General features: G+C 37.8%; 1 protein-coding gene across 12 annotated transcripts in view; it reads right to left on the reverse strand.

The window, feature by feature from the left end:
* The window catches only part of ZFHX4 (zinc finger homeobox 4), a 157,356-nt gene that overhangs the window by 6,181 nt on the left and 127,967 nt on the right, over positions 1–23,208 (reverse strand). For 6 of the 12 annotated variants that reach the window (XM_085537269.1, XM_085537276.1, XM_085537267.1 and 3 more), the window contains exons 5-9: positions 20,458–20,574; positions 13,589–13,734; positions 13,252–13,452; positions 11,081–11,198; positions 5,532–10,928 (exon numbers count right to left, since the gene is read on the reverse strand). In XM_085537269.1, coding sequence (XP_085393395.1) covers positions 5,532–10,928; positions 11,081–11,198; positions 13,252–13,452; positions 13,589–13,734; positions 20,458–20,574 — 5,979 coding nt within the window. The remainder of the gene's footprint in view (positions 1–5,531; positions 10,929–11,080; positions 11,199–13,251; positions 13,453–13,588; positions 13,735–20,457; positions 20,575–23,208) is intronic. The other 6 variants (XM_085537277.1, XM_085537272.1, XM_085537273.1 and 3 more) reach the window with 3 other exon arrangements.

Raw genomic sequence — 23,208 nt, forward strand, 5'->3', positions numbered from 1 at the left:
AGAATGCAGGCTGTAGTAGAAGAGGGAAATCTACCTATTTTACTGAAAGGTAAGTGTGGAGCCAAGGCTCCCAAAACTAAAAGAAGAAAGCTTGATGAAACAAATGCTGCATTTCCAGACTTGAGAGATCTAAAATAGAAACACTGACAATGAAGAAACACTTTAATTCTGCTAACCCTTTTAAGTGGCTACCAAACAGGAAGGATTTTTCTTTTTCTTAGAGGAATCAGAGGACTGAAGATATAGAAATGAAACTGCTACCAATGGGCCCAAAGGAAACAGAGAACAGGATTTAGTGGCCTGATAATGTGGAAAGTAATTGCTGTTGAATCAAGTTGCTCTCTGGACAAGATCTTAAAAACAACTAAATTAATTTTACCCAGTGATGATGTGTGCATTTTTGAAAAAAGCTTCTGTGAATATTCAAAGGAACTCGGGCTTAAGCAATATGCAAAATATCTATTGTAATGGGTGATGAAATAGAACAAGTATTAAAAGCTAGAGGCAAGATGAAGAATTAGTTTTCTACAATGTAACACAAAACTAAGAAGAAAAGGCAAATTTCAAGAACAGCTAAAAACAGCAGGTGAATTCTCTTATTTACAGTCATCTAGAAAACAAGAAAGAACTTCAAGAACCAAATCAAAATTTGATATGAATCAGAATTTAACCAAATATCTGCATGTCAGGAATCACACAGAATGAATATAGACATAACACCCACAGGATAAAACAATTGTGTTATCTAGAGAAATGTATCCCAGAGGTGAGAAGATTCTTAGACATATCATCCTAGAACTACACTATAATTCTGACATGCAAGACATTTGTTTTAGAACAAAGTTGTGATCTAAGTTTAAAGTTGATGGGTTATTTCATACAGAAATGAAGAAGTTAATCTTATTTTAAGGAGTGCAGTAAACTTTGCAAATAGAAATCCATTCTGAGCACTAAATAAAAGAGACAAAATGAAATGTAGTATGAATATTTCCCTCATGATTTAGCATTATGTTTCCATTTCAAACCTCTTGTAAAAACAAATATTCCATTTTTAAAAGATTACTATTTTGAAAATGCTAGTTGTATTTTTTTTTAGTTGTATTGCAGTTTTTTTGGAAACCCACAAGCATCAACATTGGATGCAAGTGCATAGAAGTGAAATCCCTCATAATAAAAGTGAAACTGAGCAGGCTCATTTATTTGTCTGTCATCATTGAAGAGAAATGCAAGGGAGAATCTTAAATCTGATGTTTACTATTGTTTCAATATTTCCCTATTTTAGCAAACTGCAAATATATTCGTCAGAAGTGAGGCTCTTACTAATTTTGACTTTTGTCCTTTAAACAAACATGAAGGGTATGGATGGGGTTTGCCAAAGGAAATGCCAATACCATAAATATCTATGCAAACTGGTAAATATTTAAACATAAGAAGTCCCAGTGAGCCTTCTTCTGAAGTGCATTTTCAGGACTGGGCCAAAATGAAGAAATGACACATGAATGACAAAGAAACTGCTATAAATTTCACAAGAAGTAATCTTGAAGAGGAAGATAGTGAGTCATAAGAGAGTTAGCTTCAACAAAGTCCTTCATGTAGAGACATTGCAGAGCAATTGTCCTGCTAACAGAGAATATCCACAGTGCCAGTAAAAACATAGCCAAAGACAAGTTTTCTAGGAAGCCTGCTTCTGAACAAGTCTTATTTAAACAATTCTTAGCATCAAATATGAATGTGAATCATCAACCAAAGCAGTGTAGATGAAAAAATAGAAATGGGTTAATCAGTTGCAGGAAATTCTAGTGTTGGGCACATACTGGAGAATTTCCGAGTATATTACTTATTTTTATAATGACAATTAAAATAATCTATTTTTTCCATTCACTGTGACTGCTCCATTTTGTATCACTAGGGAATGGAGATTTATGCATTCAAGTATTTGCCAAGGATCCAAAGTGGGATGTAGGGGTTATTTAGCATATAGCAGAAGGAAAAAAGAAAAGAAGAAAAAACAACAAGAAGACTATACAAGCTGATTTACACAGTGGGCTTTGCCCACAATGGGCTAATTAACCTTAAGAAGATGCAAGATGAAAGAGGCTAAAAATCCATCTCAATTGGCAGTGCACTGTGTATACTATGATACTAATGATTTATGTTTATCTCAAAGAGATAATTTGTGGAAATTGGAAAATAAGGAAAGTGTGTTACTATGGATCAGTAGGCCTGCTTACCTAGCATTCTGCTTTTATATTAACAGAAAAATGTATAGATTCTGAGGCAGGATTAATTCTAGTAGGTTAAACAGTGCCAAGGTATATATTCTAAAGATTGAACTCAGTTATTTGTTAAAATAAATGGTGAGAATGGTCACGTGCACAGTTTTGGCCCAGGCCAAGTCACATTTTCAAAACAAGTAAAAGGCTACCGTGGCTGTGCAGCCATTCACCAGCAGCACTTTGCACATGGACATAATTCCTGTTACTGAGAGTAAAAGAATGCAATAACAGGTTCCCAAGCAAATTTTATTTTACCAGTTTAGACAATGCCCATTTTAGCTGAAAGTCACTAGAACAGCTGCTGTGAATGTAATGCCTCCTATTTTATTATGTTGGCAAATGACTTCAGAGCTGGATGTGGGTTTTATGGCAGTAGAGGCTGAACCTTACTGACAATATTCTGTTAAATTTAGTTGCTATTTGATAAATGGCAGCAGAAAAGCATTCTGTCAAAATGGTGTCTGCCATGGAAGTGTGTATGAAGCAAAAGTGTCAGTGAACTCCTTCATGCAAAAAAAAAAAATAAATAAAAATAAATAAATTATTCATCATCGCTTGCTGAATGTTATGGAGACCAAACAGTGGATTAGAGCACAGTGAAGCAGTGGGTGTTGCACATAAGCAATGGGGATGGCAACATGAAAAAAAGCCATGTTCTGGACAGCCATGCATGGCTGTCATCACACAAAATGAAGAGTATTTCAGTCAGTTCATCCATGTGAATCAGCAGATTATGACCAGGGAACTGTATATAGAGCTGAGTATTGGCTCCAGTGTCTTAGTAACAATGGTGGAAAAATGAGAATTTCACAAACTTTGCAACAGATGTGTTCCACAATTGCTAACATGTGAACAGAAAGAATACCATAGGCAAGTTTTGCAGGACCAAATGATCAACTCAAGGCAAAAGGTGACAGTTTCCTGGATCACATCATTACTCATGATTAAATGTGATATCCCCACCACAAGCCAGAGTCAAAACAGCAGGCCATGGAGTGTTTATATGTGAATTCCCATCGAATAAAAAATTAAAGACACAGCCGTCAGTGAGTAGAGTGATGTGCACTGTCATTTCAGGTGGGAAATGGATGATACTTCTGGATTTCCTGGAACCCAGACTGACAATCATCTCTGAATGCTACTTTACGACAATGACTAAGCTGAAAGCTTGAATTTCCAGGCTGGAGAAAACAATCTTTTTCTTGCAACCCAATAATCAGAACCCACACCAGTTTGAATACCATGGAGAACACCGTCAGTCTTGACTGGACTGTCCAACCACATTGTACAGTCCAAATTTGGCACCTTATGATTTCTATCTGTTCAGGCTGATGAAAGATGGACTGTTTGGGCAATGTCTTCCTAGCAATGATGTCATCATTGCAGCTATGAAACAGTGAGTCACCTCTGCCAGTGCTCATTTTTATGAGCACAGCATGCAGGCTCTTGCTCATCACTGTTGAAAATGCATGGCTAATGCTAATGACTACATTTAAAAATAGTGTTTTGTAGCTAAGAACTTTCTCTATCAAATAACGCTTTTGTGTTCTTTGTATCTGTAGTCGTTTCCATGGAAACAAGTAGGAGGCATTACTTTCAGAGTGATGTATGTATTTAGCAACATTATATGGAGAAACCATATCTATAATTTTAATGAACAACAACCAGCCGTTTTTGGACCTGGACACTGTATGCCATTAAGAAGGAAATACAACAACTTTATATTTCCTTTATATGCACTCTCTGTGCCAATAAATATTTTACAAAAGCCAGAGGGCAGTCGGCCAGAAACTCCATTGTGGAAGCCATTCTGATCCAATGAAGAGAAAAGTGAGATACTTTGACCACTACTTAGGGAAATAATAACATCGTCATCATTAATCAAAGCTGAGCTGGGTAGCAGAAAAGACATTGCTATAGCCTTAGTTTTCCTAACAACACCAACAATTAAGCCCCTGCCTTATTTGCCAAAGTTAGTTGTTTTGTAAAAAATAATAATTAAAAAAAAAATAAATAAGAGATTACTAGCAAGTAGAACTACTTGATAAAATGAGGTGAAGTGTCTTAACCAACTCCCTACCTCTGCTTTGCATGTATTTGATATAAATGCGTAAAATTTGAGGACCAATCAATGAACTTTAGTCTGCAAGGCTGCACTCACAATGGACTCTCTAAAATTGGAGCCTACTGCAAATAAAAATAATAGGTTCATTCTTTGAGGACTAAACAAATCATTCTACAGAAATCTTGATTCTTTAACTTCTATTACGGTTATTTTAAGAGGAAGTACTTTCCAATGTGAGCAAAAACCAGCCAGCCTAAGAGTAAAACAGAGTTATGTTCAGTTCAAAAGTACAACTTCAAGTAAAGTGGTGTATATGTCTGCAGTGAATTTAAAAACTCGGAGTAGAAGATATTCAGAAACTCCTGAAATTTGGGTCATATTGAAACTGCCATTAGTAATAACCTTCAACAGAAAATCTATCCTGTTCTAATTATTCACAAATATTGTGCAGGGTCTTCAGCAGAGTTTTGTAGTGTATATTGTGAATTAACAGATTACACTGTCTTAGGGGATGGACTAAATGCCTGATCAAATACTACTGTGGAAAAGACCATTTTGCACTTCATCAGATGTTATTTAAAATATGTGCATACAAAGATTTTATACACAAAATTCTAAACCACATGTCATCTACAGTAATATTGAGAAAAACAACAACAACAAAAACAAACAAAAAGAAAAAATGAAAACCCTCCAATAACAATGCTATTGATATATTTTCTATGTTACAAAAGCCTCATATGGGCTCAAAAATATTTCTGTTTATTAGATTTCAATTAAAACCTACATATTTTGATTAGGAGAAATCATAGATATCACCCAGTTTGCAGTGACAGTCTTGACAATCCATGGCACTGGATACATCTCATTTTTATATTTTTTATCTACTCACAGAATCACATCATCACAGAATGGTTCGAGTGGAAGGGATGTCTGGAGGTCCTTCTCAAGCAAGGCCTCCTAGAGCAGGCTGCTCAGTCCATGTCCACGTCACTTTTGAAGATCTCCAAGGAGACTTCACAACCTCTCTAAGCAATCTGTTCCAGTGCTCCATCACCCAATAATGTGAATGCACAATATATTGTTTTAGAAGGGGATGGTTACTACACAAGATGATCTAATTCGTATACCAAAAAAAAAAAAAAAAAAAAAAAAATTATTAAAAAAAAATCATCCCCTTATAGACTTACTGTTTGAACTTTGCGGAAATCCAGGCAAGGAGGATGGACCATTCATTCCAGGTAGAAGAACAGGAGGAAGGCCAGGGAGTCCTGGATAAGCTGCTGGCAAACTGATGCCATGAAGAGAACTGCTGTCCATCATGCCCGGTTGCTGTACTGTTAATCCTAGCACATCAGTAGCCTTTTTTATGCGATCCAACTCTTGCTGTGCCATCAGCTGTCTAACTGTTGTAGGAGCTAAGTAATCTTTCTCCCGATCTAGCTGACTTCCCACAGTTTCTCTCACTTTTGTAATATGTTGTTTGGAAAAGATATGATCTCTTATGGACAAACGTGCAGAATATTTTACACCACATAGAGAGCATTCTGGCTTTGTCCCATCAGGCCCAGTCTGATTTATCATGAATGGCTTCCCTATGTTAATTTTGAATTTCTTTTCTTTTGCCCGCGCATTCTGAAACCAGACTTGGACCACACGTTTGGGCAGACCAATCTCATTCCCTAACATTTCACATTCTTGCATTGTTGGAGTCCGGTAGTCACTAAAGCAGGCTTTGAGAACTTTAAGCTGAAGGTTACTCATTTGTGTTCGGAAACGCTTGTGGCCTGGCCGATCACTGTTTTTGGATTTAAAGGGATTGCTAGCTCCAAAGGGGTTAGGTGAACTTGGATCAGCTATGCTTGAAGTTTCACTGCGGTCGGCATTATCATCAGGGTCATCAGTAATGTAGTAACTTTGGTCATGATCACCATCTTTTTCACTAAAATGTATTGAGGGGCTTGTAAGGGAAAAGAGAAATTTATCATCAGTATTCTCGTTTGTAGGTGTAGTTGCAGCTTTCGTTAGCGCATCATTCACAAGTGTTTTTGGTTCTTTGGGAGGTGATGCAGGCTTTGCATCCCCTGAACTGCCAGTCGTGCTCTCCATTTCATTGTTCCCCTCATCTCCTGTAGTGGCATCACTAATTGCTGTATTAATTGATGAAGTCTCGTCAAAGTCAGTCTTGTTTTGATCATATGCAGAATCAGCAGGAGGGGCATTCAGATTTTCTATATCCTCGCTAGACTCTGCTTTAAAAGAAGAAGGACTTAAGAGATTTTTTGGTGACATTTCTGCAGTTTTGCTAATGGGTGTTGATACAGTGGAGGCTAGTTCATTTTCACTTGATAGTTCAGTTTTTGCTAATGACAATGATGGGTAATCAAAAAATATGTATTTTTGAGGACTATCTCCTCCATCTTCAGTTGATATCAAAGGACTCGGAGGCAAACTATAACCTGCCTGTTTCCCTTCATTCCAATGTCGAGAGCGAATGTGACTTTCTAAAGCTGATTTTGCTTTAAACAGAGCTCGACAAAAAGGACACCTTTTATGGGACTGGGCTGGACCAACAGCACGGAACTGTCCTTTTCTTTCTCGGGCTCTTGTGTTCTGAAACCAGACTTGTACTACTCTCTTTTTAAGCCCCACTTCACGTGCAATGTGATCTAGCATCTTTCTGGTAGGGTTGGAATCTAATAGGTACTTTTCATAGAGTATTTCCAGCTGCTCTGGAGTAATTGTAGTTCTTAAACGCTTATCACGATGTTGATCTTCTCCACTGTTTCCTCCCTCTTTCTCGCTACAGTTATTATCTTCTTTATCATCTAGTTTTCTTTTCATGGAACCAGAAACTGTAGCAGGGTGTGCTGCATGTGATGAGCCAGTCTGCGGTGGCATCTGAGCAAGTGAACTATTAAGTAACTGTCCAGTCATCAAAGGATTATTAGGGTCAAATATCATATAGGGCATATCCATTGGTCTCTCTAGAAACTGTGAGTGAATAAATTGGTTTTGGGCTGCTAGGAAATGCATGTGCTGGTGCTCTTGCCAAAGTTCTAGAGTTGGAAAGGCAACTGTACACTGATCACATTGGTACTGTAATAACTGAGGAGGTAGACTGTTCTGTAGAGGAGTCATTGAAATTGGTAAAGGACTGGAAGGAACAGGTGTAGTCTGTGATGCAGAAGGAGGTCTCCCTATTATCTGTGATTGCTTTTGTTGCTGTGGTTGAGAAGCAGAGGGCTGAGGATCAGAAGGGGTCACTGGAGCAGATTGTACTGGTTTGGTACTTTGGGAAGTTGTATCAGTTTGTTTGGAGATGGTTTCATTTGGTTTTGGTTTTTCAGTCGACTCTGGTTTAGGAGAAGCCTTCTCAGGCTCTGGTTTTGGGGATGGAATCAAAGGAGTACTAGAACCAGAGCCAGAGCTTGCTGCCGTGACTGCCAGGCTTTTTGATGCATCGTTTTGGCCAGAAACTGTGCAGTTCTTATATACTGTTTGATCTGAGGCATCCATGGAATCTTCAGTTTGGCTTTCATCTTGAGCATCATCATCTTCATCTTTATAACATTGCTTTTTCTGGTGTGTAATCAAATCAAAGATCCTGGGAAAAACCACACTGCATTTTTTGCACTGATATTGCATGTTACTAGTTCGAATGTAGCGTTCATTCGTCAGTTCCCTTTTCTCATTGTCCTTAGTTTCAGCTTGATTTTCATAACTTTTGCGAGCTTTCTGTCGTGCATTTTGGAACCATACAACAATAACTCGAGTAGGTAGGTTAAGAACAGTTGAAAGCTGTTCAATTTCATCATCCTTTGGATAAGCATTTGTATCAAAGAAGTCTTGGAGGACACGAAGCTGGTAATCAGTAAACCGTGTTCTAGATGACCTCTTGCTGAAAGATGCATCAGACTTGTAAGGTTCAACAGCTGAAGGCTGAGGATCTATTCTGATATCTTCCAACACTGTTATGGGAGGGTTGCTGAAGTTATATGGAGAATCTTTATTTCTCTGACGTTCTTTAAACAGTGTATTACGAAACCAGTGCTTGATAACTTTCTGTGAAAGACCAGATTTCTCAGCCATTTCTTGGATCTGTTCTTCACTTGGAGAATTGTTAATATCAAAATAAGCCCGCAATATTTTTAACTGATCGTCTGTGATTCGTGTACGTGGACGCTTGAACTGAGAGTGGCGCAGGAAATTAGGATCTAATCCCAGCTGCTGCTGACAAAGCTGGGTAAGATCTGCAGACAAAGTATCCATTGGTGGCAACTGGAGAGCAAGCTGAGGAGGCAGTGCAGGATGCTGCACTGGCTGCATCATAATTGGAGGGAAGAGTGGGAGATCAAGTGAAACTGGAAGCTGGACTTGAGGTGGGGCAGATGGTGGTGGTGGTGGTGGAGGAGGTGGTGGTGGAGGAGGAGGAGGAGGTGGTGGTGTGGGTGGTGGAGCTTGCAAAGGAGTGGGAGTTGTAGTTTGAATTTTTCCAGCCCCAGCTGAAGAAGGCTGAGAAGGAGTTGGAGGAGGAGGAGGTGGCGGTGGTGGTGGAGGTGGTGGTGGTGGTGGAGGTGTTTCTGGAGAGGATGGAGAAATTGGATAAAGCTTGTCATATGCCTCCCTGTACTGTCGAGCAAACTTTTCTAATGCTCCATATGGAAAAAACTGTCCATGCACATGTTCTTGATGACTCTTCAGAATAAGAATGTTGGAAAAGAGCTTACTGCAGGTTCCACATTCTAGTTTGTCAGTATTTTCACCTTCACCAGTCTTGCTTTTTTTCTGCACTTTCTGTCTGTTCTCATTGTATTGGATAACTAGCTCAAAACCAAAATTCTCCAATAAAGCCTTGGCTGCATTCCCCCTTGCTCCAGATGCTATTCTGGGTGGTGGAATGGCTGGTTCTGAGGATTTTGGTTTCTTCATATCTTTGTTTTCTTTTAGTCCTTCACTCTCATTTGTAAATTCTTGCTTTGGCTTCTCTTGTTTCTCAGAAATCTCTTCTGACTCCTTATATGATGGCATATCCTTAATCAGCTGGCAGTCTGTGCTTACTAAGCTAGTTTGCTCTGCTTTCATCAGTTTGCTGCTTTGCTGCTGCTGTTTTTGGGACTGAAGTTGGGGTTGGGTGGACTGATATTGTTGTGCTTGTTGCTGCAGTATCTGTAACTGAGTTTGACCAACATGGTGCTGAGTTTGTATCTGCTGCTTCAAATCTTCCAGCAACGATCCTGTCATACCAGCCATTCCAGGCATACCAAATGTGGCAGAACCAGGCAAACCCAGGTCTGGGCTTAAGCTAAATTCTGTCCCAGGTATATAAAATGGGAAAAGGAATTGAGGCTGTTGGAACTGTAGGAGTGCTTCTGGTGTCATTGGAAAGTGAGGCAAAAAAGCTGGGTTTAGAAACTGGGGTTGAAAGAATGCAGCTTGCTGTTGCAGTTCATGCTGTAGTTGCATTTGAAGCTGTGCTGGTGACTGAGGTGGGTGATGTGTAGGTTGAGCAGAAATTAATTCAGAAGCTTGTTTTTTATTTAATTCTTTGGCATCTAAATGTGGTTCTTTGTTGTTAACTGCTGGTAAAGTCATGGAATCTAGTATTCCTTGGCTGGGGCTATTAACATTCCCTGCTACACTATTTCCACTACTTATATTACCACTTGGTTCTAATTTTGCAGCCCTTGCCTTTGTCTGGTGAAGCACAGATCTCATGTGGATTTCCAATGTAGAACTTTGGCTATATGCAACATTACAAATGCTGCATTTGTAGGGTTTGTTGTCAGTGTTGCTGTTGGTTTCTTGAGGGACAGGACTTGATGCTTCCTGCAAAACCTTTTTGAGTTTATGCAGATGGGAGACTGAGTTATAGTGGACCAGGAGAATATTCTTTTGAGTAAAAGACTCTTTACATACTGTACACTTATATGGTCGAGATGGATCTAGAAATTTTTCCATAGTAAAGTTTGGCCCTTTTCTAAAAGGTAAGGTTCGCTTTGGTTCTGAGCCCATATCATCAGGAATAGAGCTACTATCACTTCCTACAGGACTTGCTTTACCTTCCTGGTCCATCTCATAATCTCTTTCTATTTCCTGCTCTAGTGCATGATCATCTTGTCCCATACTTTCACCTTCTGCCCAGAGTTCACCATTAACAGGTAAAGATGCACACAGCTGCTGAAGTTCAGCTTCATTGAGCTCAGGGTGGCCTGCTTCCAAGTGTTTTTTTAAAGCCTGGAATGTACGGAAGCTACGTTGGCAAAGGCTACACATGGTAGCTGCCCGAATAGCATGATACTGGGAATGTATTTGAAGCTTCTGCATAGTCTTAAAAGCCAAGCTACAATGGTTACAACGGTACTTATAGACATGGCGGTCAGAAACAGAGAGCTGTTGCTTCTTCTGCTGTTCATTTAACTGATCTGGCATTGAATCTGTGGTCTTTATATCTTTACTGCCACTCTTATTCCAATCTGGTGTTTCAGTGGATTCTTTAGGTGGCTTCTGTTCCTCAGTCTTAATTTCCATTCCAGGTTTTGATTCATCAGTCCCAGGAGTACTTTTCTCATCAACAGGACTTTCACCTAGTTAAAGAAAGTTAAGTGTATTTTACACAAGTAGAAGGGAATAACACATAGTATTAGCTTTTTTTCTTTCATCAGAAATCAAGAGTGGCACATAGTATGCTTTATGCTGGCCTAGTAAAAAGTAGCAATCCATACTTTTTCTTGTATACCTGAATATTTCCCAGATCCCTCAGCTGTAATGGTTGCAGGTGTGTCACGTTCAGTTTTCTCTGAAGCAGCTGCTGGCAATAGCATACTATTGGGCATCATGACATCTGGCACAGGAACCTTGGAAAACCAAGAACACAGTATTATTGCAGGAAAAGTCACAAAGTAATATATGAAATTATAATTAAAAAGAGCACTACACCTGTTTGGGCAGAAAGGACTTTGACAAAAAAGATCTAGTTAACTGCAAATGTCCCAAAGAGGAGCATATTGCTCTAGATGGTACTTATTTTGTCATTAGAGTTCAAGTGTGAAAATGTAAATGATGCAGAATACGTTTTGCAAATATCAACATTTTCCTCTGAGATAAATAAATAAATAAATAAATAAATAAATTCGAATTTGAGGGACAACTCAGTAAGTGAGAAAACTCTAGCATATACAGAGAAGAGGTAAATTTCAAAGTTGTCCTATTATCAGCACAGAGGGAATCAAGAAAAACTTGAGAAGAAAGCCAGTAATCCTCAGTATCAAAGAATCATAGAATCTCTTGAGTTTAAAGGGACCCTTGAGAGTCATCTGACCCAGCACTTCTGCAATGAATTTGGATACTAGAGCTAGATCAGGTTGATCAGAGCCCTGTCCTGCCTGGCCTTGAATGCCTCCAGGGATGGGGCATCCACCACCTCTCTGGTGGATGTTCCAGTGCCTCACCATCCTTATCATATAATATAAAAAATAAAATATAAAAAAATAAAAATAAAAAACAAACAAACTTTTTCCTGATATTGAACCCAAATCTTTCCTATTTAAGTTTGAAACTGTTTTCCCTTATCGTATCACAACAGCCCCTGTTAAAGATTCTGTCACCTTCTTTCTTACAGCCCTTCTCTAGATACTGAAAGAGTATCAGGTCTCACTAGAGACTTCTCCAGAATATGGTGCTTTTTTCACGTTTGTTCAGTCTCCAAAAAGGGTCTTCAAATTTCTTCAGTACTTTCCTTGTGATAGGGAGCCATAATTACATAGTTTTGCAGAATTACACTAAGTAGAAAACTGAGGAAAAGAAGAAAGAAAACTTTAAACCGTTTTTGTTGACTTCCAAGGCTGCATTGCTCATCAGCACCTGGAACAAACATCTCCATTAAAGATCTATTTCAATTCCTTATTCTTCTTTGCCATTTTAGTTAGGAATTAGGTGGTTGGCCTAACGCTGCAAAGTTGTAAATGAAGGAGTTATCTGCCATTACAGAAATAAATCTTTAAGGATCCCTGAGATTTCCAAGAATGTATCCTGGCAGAAAAGGTAAGACAACTAGACACTAGGGTGTCTTGCTAAGTCTATTGTCTTCCTGAAAATACAATGTAATAATAATTTAAAAAACCCTAGACTTGACTGTTTTTACTGACACTGGTTTATATCATGTTGAGGCATTCTTTTTCTAGGAAATTTATTATTTTGATGTGGTCTGTGAAATTTCTCAGTGAAGAACCAGGATTTCCCTGGTGAAATTTGACAAGATTTGTTTTCCGAACTGTGCCAAATGTAGGTAATCCATTTTAAATCTATGCCTGATTCAGGGCAGGTACTTGAACACAGGTATTCTTTATACAGAAGAACTGCCCTAGGTTTTTCATACTCATATTTTTTTCACGAAAAATCTGAAGAGTTTATTATGTAAAGGCAGAAAGTGAAAAATGGGACATAGTGAAAAATATGACAAGTGTTTTCCTATTAGTGCTGCTATTGATATTTTATGGTAAATTTCAAGTAATATAATGAAAGGACAGCACAGTTATACACAGGAACACTTCTATATTCTGGCACTAAATTCTATGGGAAAGTTCTCAGTTTTTATACAAATTGGAGACAGGATGTACCTAAGAACTGGATAGTGTTAGATTAAATTTACAGGTATATGCTCAGAGGAACTTGCTTATTCCAAAGTAAAGTCAATGGGGAACTGACAGTTTTCAGCATCTTTGAAATCCACCTCCAGTCCCTTGGAGAGTTCCCAGGGGATATCAGTCAACAGACAACCTGGCAACAGAAACTGAGAATCCTGATCTGTTCCCCATCTCTGGCTACTGAAATACTATATCACAACACTTAATTTGCCAAGAGGCCAGAATACATTTTTGTAGCATGTACTTCAGTCTTTGGAACACTTACAGTCATGAGCAGCTTCTCCACACAGTCAGGTGACACACTGTGCAAATGGGTCAAATGAAGCTGGAGATGCATTTTGTTGCTGAGGACATCCTGGCAGAGGGGGCAGCAGATAACAGGTTGCATTGAATGCTGTGACAGAACATGCATCTGGATACGATTTGGGTCCCGACTATTGTAGTTACAATAAGGACACTGATAAAACTGAAAAACATCAAATTAAGATGCAGGATATTAGTCAACGTGCTTTTAATAACTTTCTGATATTGCTGTTTTAACAGCACATCATTTTTATTTCATTCTTACTTGAAAGAATTCTAGAATACAATTAAATTCTTACATTTTCCTTTACCTGCTCATGACAAAATTTATTGTCCTCTGGAGGCTTTGATTTTTTAGCTGCACCATCCTCTTCTTTTGCCAGAAGAAGTTGTTGTGCCCCTACCACAGTGTTCACTTTTGGTTCCTTCTCTGGTGTAACTATTCCTGTTCCAAAAACAATTTTTAAGAACACATTTTAAACCTGAAAATACTCTGTTTTACAAAGAGGCTGTGATTCCAAAAGTCTGTGTTGTCTCTTAGAATATTTTTTTTTATGTTCTGAGAAAAAATATATATTTGAGGAAAACCAACTCTGTTAAGTATGAAAATGAAAACACTTTTATCCTTGATGGACACTCTATAAATACATTTAAAAATGAAATATTTTCCACTGTTTAGATAACCTTAGGTTGCCTTTAAAGATTAATCAATAAGATGCTTTCTTTAGCAGCTCAGTGTGAATTTGTGTATTACATTAAAACAAATCAGCTTTTGCTTAAAAATCCTGTTATCCAAAATAATTAATTTGCTGATGTTTAATTACACTCTCCCCTTCCTAAACTGTCTGAGCAATATGATTATTGTGCTGTTTTGATAACTCCTGCCTACTTATAATTCTGAAGCTAAATATGGTGAGGCTTTAAAAGAAATACTGTGGAGAATTGGATTTCAGAGCTAACTTAATATTAATTATATACAAAGATCAGTCATTTGGGATTGCCTTAGATGTTTACACTGTGAATTTTTATAGTCTGGCATTTGTGATCAAAACCAGAATATAATTGTTTTCTATAGATAGCTCTACTATTAAGTATTAAATACTATATTTAATATTATGCCTGCTCTAGCTGTGTAATGCAGCCCAGTCTTGCACACATCAAAGAAAAGAGTGCAATTCTAATTTCCCAGTCCATCAGAAATTTCTTTCCAGCGTCAATTTGCCAGATAATCTCTTCTGCTAGGCTGGATATTACAAGAGCATTGGGTAGGCATGTCACATACATCTCACGACAAACACAAAACCTCATTTACCAACCATTCCAATCTCATCATAGTGCAGCATCATCTGACCTTTTTTCTGCTGTTTATTATGAGTATTTCTAATTTTAACTTTCAATTTTCACCATCTTCCAGTCAATTTGCAACTAAATTATTTCCAGGGTGAGGACACTATCACTGGACACTGGGTGCAAATACATCTTGAAATGCAATGAAGCTAAACCATTGATTGCTATCAGACCCAACGTAAATATATAGTCCAGGGGTAATCTGATTGTATGCTGTGCATGAAGATTTATCTTGATTTTTTTCAATCCACATAAGGTTCATATAAATGAACAAATTGCACCTCGTTGCACAATATCCTAGGATTAATTTAAAAATAAGGTCATGGATGTTCTGGCAACAAAGTAAACATGTACAAAGAAAATACTTGTATTTTTTCTTTAGACAAAATCAGTATCTTTTTTATTATTATATCAATTATGTAGAATTTGTGCAACATTTGATATTAAAAGAGTGACATTGAAGAAAAGTAAAATAAGAGAACAGCTTTCCAGGTAAATACCAAGTCCTCACGGTAAAATAATAAACAATCGAGAACTGAATCACACAGAGACATGTTCTGAAGGGCATTTAGGAAACAAAACAATATAAACATACTTTATGACTTACACATTAAAGCTGATTTCCCCACACACTGTTTTTCATTCCTAAGTTGGTAATTATTTCTTTTGGCATAATTTAGACCAGTATGTTCTCACTCAAATTAAAGTTTATTCCTGACATACTTTTGTACTTTTAATTATCAGTTTATCAGCATTGATTTAATATCTGAACATGCTGCTTTCTGGAGCCTCCCTGAATTTTTACACTCTGGGGATCTGTTTCTGGAGGCCTCATTTTGATAGCTCAGTTAAGAGATACACCTACAACCTGAAGCACCAGTGAAGCTTAAAGGTAAAAATCTACATGCTACAGCAACAAAAAATACCACTTTATTACTCACTTTGGTTTATGATAATTCAGTTCTCACTGGCCTAGCCACATTTACTTGGCAACACATCATTACTATTTAAATGTCTTTACTGTGAGAATTATAGAAAGTAAAAAAATGACATACTATATTAATGGAGAAAGGTTGCTTCTCAGGTTTTAGAAGGATAGGTTCAAATTATTAACCTCTCTTCATTTCCAACTGTCAAAAATGTCTAACAGTTGACTACTGTTTCTTACCTTTATCATATGCCACTTTTAAAATGCTTCTTTAAAAAGACAAATGGAACAGAATCTCAGCTGGTGTAAAGTGACACTGTCATACAGGATGCTGAATTTAAAGAGCAAAATAAAACAATTCTTCTTTCTTTTCCCCTCTTCACACCAGATTGTTTTTGACATTTTGTTACAGAAATTAGAATCCAAATTCTGCTCAAAAATCCACTTGTGAAAATGCATTTAACAGTGTTTTTGGCATTGGTAGGCAACTGCTAATGAAATTGAGCTTGGAGTACACTCTGTGAGCCTCAGTACACAAAAGGTTAATATTATAGGCCATCCCCACCACAGGATAGGATGACTTGATTACTTCAAAGGGACAACAATAATCATGAAACACATTGTTCTTGTTTCAATAAAAACAAGTTTTTTTTTTTGGTTAAATTTTCTTTTGTTGTTAATATAATAAAACTATGGAGTCATCAAATGCTGTGCTGGGGTCAATAAATGCATATAAAAACACAGCTTTTTACTATGCTTACAATGATATTTATATAAATTGTGGAAATTTACAGAGGCTTTGTTGTTTTTGTTATTGATGTTGCTCTGGATTCAGTCAACCCCAAGCCATGTTACTTTGTATTGAGCCCAAGTTACATCTGGACTGTAGAACATTAACTGTGATTGAGGTTTGCAGAAAAAAGGGGCTGAAACCACTTGTCCCTGTGCATGGAGAGGACTGAATCCCCGAAGCCAGAGCAGCACCTTACACCAGGTCATCTCTTGTCACAAGTATAGCTGAAAAAGAGGTTTGGACTCTATGCAAGCGAATGGTTGAGCTTGGACAACATAGTTCCTTTCCTTGCTGTATCAACTTTCCATTTTCTGTATTGGATTTAGTGTTTTAAGGAGCTTGCTGCAGAGAGGCTGAACAAAGTTACAGCCTTACAGATAGGGTACTGAAGGAAGAGAGAGGAGGAGAGAAAATGAGATGGTCCTGAGCTTGTGGTGTGTCACTGTTTTTATAGCTGAGTATTCCACTGGCATACTCTTCTTAATATGCAGCTGAAGGAAGAGACTAAATCTGTTGTTCATGTTTTAAATAAAGAATTTATATTTTTGAGAAACATTATTTGTGGTTTCTTTTTCTTAATTGTAAAATACAACTTTAATATATTTTGTAACACATAATACAGTGTTGTTTTAGGTGAATAATGTATTTTCAATACACTTAGCAGAAAAGCCAAGATTAGTTCAAAATAATTGCTATGAAATAGACTAGTTAATGATTAAATGCCAGTTACAGAGTTAGTTAACTTGTCTAATATTGCTAATACAAAAATGACATAATTCATTGCAATTCAGATGCTATCATGTTTGTAGCATGTTTGAAACCCCAAAACGAAAACATAAACTTTTTTGTGAGTGATAAGAGGGAGAATGCTAAAGAAAGAAAATCCTTGAAAACCTACAATCAAAATACTGTCTTGTTATTTATGAATCCATGTATTTGATAAAGATTGCATAATTTAAGATTTCTGACACATCAGATGATGTTATTCAACCTCAAAATAATTCTAAAATTATAATTACTGGTAGAGTATTCTTTCTAATTAGAGGAGAATGAAAGGATAATTTTCATTGCAATAATGAAGGTTAATTTCCATCCTTCCTCATGTTTACTACCTTATTAAAAAGTGCTCCCCTTAGCCATGGCAAAGACATATTACATTTTCAATGCAAATGTATTAATCTGGATAAATTCCATATTAATTCTTGCACTGCATAGAGCTGTAATTTGGATTATAATTAATCTAAAGTGGCACTAGATTTAAATGACAATATAAATGAGGCATTAGTAGGCTTTTCTATTCTGAATGAATATTCAACAAATATAACTTGCATATTGCCAAGTCTCATTTTGAAAGCTCTACTCCTCGAGATAAGGTAAGCAATACAGCACAACAGCTTACACAAACATACTGTTACTAAATACATGTTAATCCTTCCTCGTCTAATAGATTCTATGCTAAAGAGGGGTCACACCACTTTCCTGTCTTACTTGTTAGTATTGTGATTAATTTATTGGTTTTTCTGAGATTTCTCTGGCAAGAATTGCAACACTCAATTCACAAGAAAGCCCAAATTAACATTCAATTATACATAAGCAGTTATACAGTCATTAGAAATACTTGTCAGTTGAGTGAAAATTACGATGATGGTCTGAATGATACATATGGAGTATTTATTTAGATTATAAAAATATAAGTTTCTAAAAGACAGGATTTCATAGTGCAAACTGCTTTCTCTAAAGCTCAAAGGCAAATCTTGTATTTCAGCCCTTGTTTGTATATGAATCTTACTGCAATGTTATTTCTGTAATTGCTGGCACGGGAATGCAGAACAATTATGCTGTTTTTGTTGTGTTTTTTTCTGTAGTGCACCCAGTAGGCATCTGGATATAGGTTTGTCCTAATTAAACTTGGCCCTTATGAGCAGCTAATCCTGATGGAATTTTGAAAATTCCCCTACAGTATTTTCTTCTAATTCCATCTTTTTACTTTTTTTCCCTCAAGTTTTCATACTATATTCTTTCTTGAACAGCTACAAAAAAGGACCTAAGAAAATAAGAGGGCTGATAATGTCCCTTGAATCACTTTCTAGTGTTCCTTAGGACAGAGTATACAGTGAGCAATTTGAGCTCCAGGGAGCTGTCACCTTCCTCTTGGTGATGGGCAGACCCTGAGAAAACTGCAGGAGGCTTATGTCTGCTTTAGAGCATGGTCTCACTGTACCACAAACAGAACTTTCCTAGTCAAAGCACCAGCTAAAGGGGGATATGTGTGAGTTACTCCAAAAGTAATACCTCCTGTGCCCTTCTGTGGAAACCAAAACAGATACAAAGACCACAGTAACACTATTTGATAGAGAAAATAGCTACAAAACAATATTTTTCAACATAGTCACCACCATTAGCTATGAATTTTCATCAGTGATGAACAAGAGACCCTGCATGCTGCGCTTGTAAAATCTACACCAGTGGAGGTGACCAACTGTCGCTGTCACCACTGCTGAAACACACCACCCACCACCTCATAGTAATCTCAGATATTGTTTGGTCTCCATAAATGTTCAGCGGGCATTGATGAATGTCAGTGGATGAATTTTTTTCCACATGGAGGAATTCAATTGCACATTTTCGCTTCATACACACTTACATGTCAGACACCACTTTGTCAGACTGCCCCTATGCTGCCATCTGTTACACAGCAACAAAATGTAATGGACCCTCTGCTGCCATACCACCAGTATCCACCTCTGATATCATGGGCCAACAGAGGAGGTATTACTTTCAGGGCAGCCCTTGTATGTTTTAAAACACAACATATTTTCTTGCTCAACATCATCAGAAGCCTTATTTCAGACTCTTGATCTCTAAAAATAAAGCAACTGAAGAGCAGTTGAGGTTCTACTGTGCATGGACAGTGACCTTACCATGTCAAGAAGCAAGATTAAAAGAAGCTTTAATCTTTTGGTCAGTCTTCTGAATTCATCTGGCACAGAAAGGGCTACATATATCTTTTTTTTTTTTTTTTAATTAATGAAAAAATGCTTAGTATGTAAAAGCAAAATATACTATGGGAGAATTTGGATATAAAGAAGATCACGTGTAAAATTATATTTTCTCTACAATTACACATCTTTATGGAGAATACAACCCCCTTTGTATTCAGCTGTCATTGGCATACAAGGAAAAGATATATGACTACCTGAAACTAATAGGCTTCAACCTGTTTCAGCACTTCTTCTGCTTCAATGAATCCAACATAATGTAACTAGGTATAGCGTGCAGCAAAAGTAGCCAATGTAATATTCATTGTGACCATAGATTTCCATCTCATACATAAAAAGCATGGATGAAGTCACATATTTGCCAAATCAAACACAGAAAAAGCCTTGGGTATCTACACCAGATGCTGGCCCTGGGTTTGTTTGTGCACAAGTAAATGTCATGACATGGGGGTTTGTTTTCAAAGACAGTAGCTTTCATTACTGGGTTTTGTCTATTCCAGGAGATCAAAATTACCCAGCCCATATAATCCATTTTCAATGATATTTCCTCTTTCTTAGTCTGAATCATCTGTAAACTTTTTCAATGGATTTTCTGTATTTTTTTCAAAATGCCTCAAATAAATGCCGAGGAAGAGGCCAGATTCTTGGGAGCAAGTGATCAGAGAGCAAGAACAAAATAATAATAATAATAAAAACCCCACATTCTTTGGGTTAAAAGCGGGGCAAAACCTGATTGAAGAAAAAATTCAAGTGGTACCTAATCCTATGCTTATGAAAAATTAATATGCCATCAGAGGAATCACAAGTACAGCTAAGATTAATGAAAGGCGCTTAAAAAATTACAAGCACACAAACTGATTTGATTAAAAAATAATCTCACTGGTCGTCCTGTAATATTCTTCAACTTATCCGCATCTATCCCGTCAGATGGTTATGATTAAAAATAGGTCAATGGGAGGCTACTGATAGAAATCACATGCAAAATGCACATGCAGGGAATAGTAGTGGGAATGTCCAGACAGTTTAAAATGAAAGAACGTTTCATAAGTTTAAAAAAAAAAAAAAAAAAAAAAAGAGGAAGACAAAATTCTAGCATCTTACCAGAGTCCTTACTAGCTTTTTTAGCTTCAGTATTGTCTCTCTCACTTGAGTCCTTATCATCACCAACAGCCACTGACGTACTTTTAGCAGACCCTTCTGTATCTTCACCCTGTTCTTCTGGGGACAAGCACAGAAAAGATCCAACTTAGTGACCATTCAACAGCAGGTAAAAAACTCTTCCAGCACTTAAAGAAGTCAAAATAGGGAGAAGAAGGTGAAGAAAATGTAGAGAATGGCAGTTTAAGGAGCCTGGTCATTAATTAGGAATAACTGGCACTATTTCAAACTCTACACAGAAATTCTGAATGTGTCTTTATCAGAGTATCCCACCAGCATACCAGATTTAAAGCCTATCATTTCATATTTCTTAGCAAGAAGTTAAAATGCATGCATACAGATGTGCACATACACCATGCCAGCCTGAACAAAAGCAAGCCCATGTAAAAATGTATCTTTAAGCCAAAAAAGAAAAAAAGTGAAAAAAACGGGGAATTCAAATATAAATCCTATTAGTACAGCAGTATCCCGCTAATTGCAGTAAGTAAGTATTAGGTATTAGGTACTGTATTAAATATAAACCCCTGGCTTTGCAGGAGAAGTCTCAAATTTTGTCTCCAGGGGGAGCCATTCAGGATAAATGATACAACTTGGTACATGGCTTCTGAGGAAGCAGCATTACCCACACCTCACTTACGTGTTCACACCAGCTAGATTACATGGAAATCTTCACAGTAACTCAAGCCTATTTAATTATTCTGTAAATCTTAGCTATGCTGCTACTGGTGGATTAATCTGTTTATGCAGTTAGCTTCTATGCTGGGGCTGTGTAGCACTAATCCGTGAAAGGCCCACTGTTCCTTTTCATCCTGTGATCATTTGTCTCTCACTGTGCTGATGTCACATTTTAATGAATTTTTAGCAATCTGAGTAATGCCAGATAACCAGACTTGCAACTCCCCACAGCATGGCATGCTGTTTTCATTGCAGCACAAAAAAAAATAAAAAAGTCATATTTCTCAGTACAGGTAGGAATTATATAAATTAGGAGGTGGAGGTAAAATGGGATTCGAAGCGCCAAGCTGCTCAATTTCATAAAATCTTTAATGACCATATAAATTAACCCTGGAAAGGCAAAAGGTCACAGACACACATTTGCATACACTCTTCTATTCACTTTTGATAAGCAGAGCTTTTATGCAGGGAACATGATACAATTAACCCTTCAGGAACCATACAAAATGCAGCTACCGACATTTTAAGTGTCAAGCATTAACTGAAAATTACACACTGCATAAAATTTTCATTGTAAATGCTACAGTGATTGAAAGGGGAAATAGTGGCCCTCTTCGCACCCCATGTTTTATTAATAACATTCTGACAGCCGAATGAAATATCCTCTGTCATATGTAGCAGCTGAGCACAAGAAAAAAATTGCTGCTTAGTGCCTTACTTGCCAGCCATGCACTGAAACTGTATGCCCAGGGAAACAGCCCTCAGATCGATGTGGTGAACCTATCCGATTCTCAAAATCTTTTGTAAATCAGAGCGGGGAAAAAAAACAAAAGGAGAGAAAGAAAAGTCCAAACGAAACAGCTGCAATTTTGGAAATCGAACAACAAAAAAAAAATTCAACCGCAGATCAATGTGTTTTGCATTGTCACTGAAATACAATAGTTTAGCGCTAAGCATGCGTGTCCACTCTTTGCAATGATACTGAAAGACTGACCCCTCTCCTAAAAATAATTGCATATTAAAAAAATTTCCATCCAAATGGATCTCCCCTCGTGCTGTTTTAGCACTCTGCCCGCTGCGACCCCACTCCCTCCCGCGATGATAGCTAATCAAACATGGGAGCCATCCCAGCCGCAGCTGGAAGCAGGGCTGTGTTTGTCCGAGTGGCAAGGGAGCACAGTTTGGGATGCTGTGAGCCTGTGATCCTGCCTGCATCGGGCTGTGTTAATGCCAAGTGCGCACACATGAGGCTCGTATCCAGTGTCAGGCCCTGTGGCCTCATGGAGCCCGTGGCAAATCCCTTCTCGACTCATCCTTGGGAACGGTCGCACTGCTTCTTTTACTAGATTTACTGGCCCAGTTCCCCTGGGCTGGAAAATGAAGTGTCAAAGTGCTACTGAGTGTCCTTATCTTGAGGGGACATAAAATTGTAAGGGCTATCGTGGCACACATTAATAAAACATTGTGTGTGTGTCAGGCAAAGAGAAAGAAAATTATGAAGGTACTAAAAGAAAAGCTACAGTATCATCTGGGTCTCATCAGACAATTTTTGCAGGGTGCTCTCCTGTTTTTCTGGTATGTGTTTTAAGTGTGAGAGAAATTCCCAGACATGTTCTCCTATACATCATCGTGGTGTCTGACCTCCGCCTGACCCTGGCAACAGTTTGAGAAATCTGAATGTGAACAAAGACTCTGTGTCAGCAGCAGGGAGAGATTGCGGGATAGACTTTCCCCATCAACTTAATCGCAAACAGCAGTTCTGAGGCCATAACTTTACAGGGCTTCTCCAAGCCACAAACACGTAACCTTTAGAGGTGAAACTGCCCCCTGCTCCCCACCCCCATCCCCCCTTCTGTGATTTTTCTCAGTCTTGTGGTGCTCCCTTTGATGTAGCAAGGCAATTAGCTCTAATGTTCAAGTGCTGCAGACCTGTTTTATGGTTTGGAAGGTGAGAGCTGTTTATTACAGGTAGGCTCCTGGGGGCCATAAAGACTTTGCAAATTTTTAATCATGCAAAAA

Source organism: Coturnix japonica, chromosome 2 (assembly GCF_054131305.1).
Source record: "Coturnix japonica strain WE chromosome 2, WE-NBRP24, whole genome shotgun sequence".
Lineage (NCBI taxonomy): Eukaryota > Metazoa > Chordata > Aves > Galliformes > Phasianidae > Coturnix > Coturnix japonica.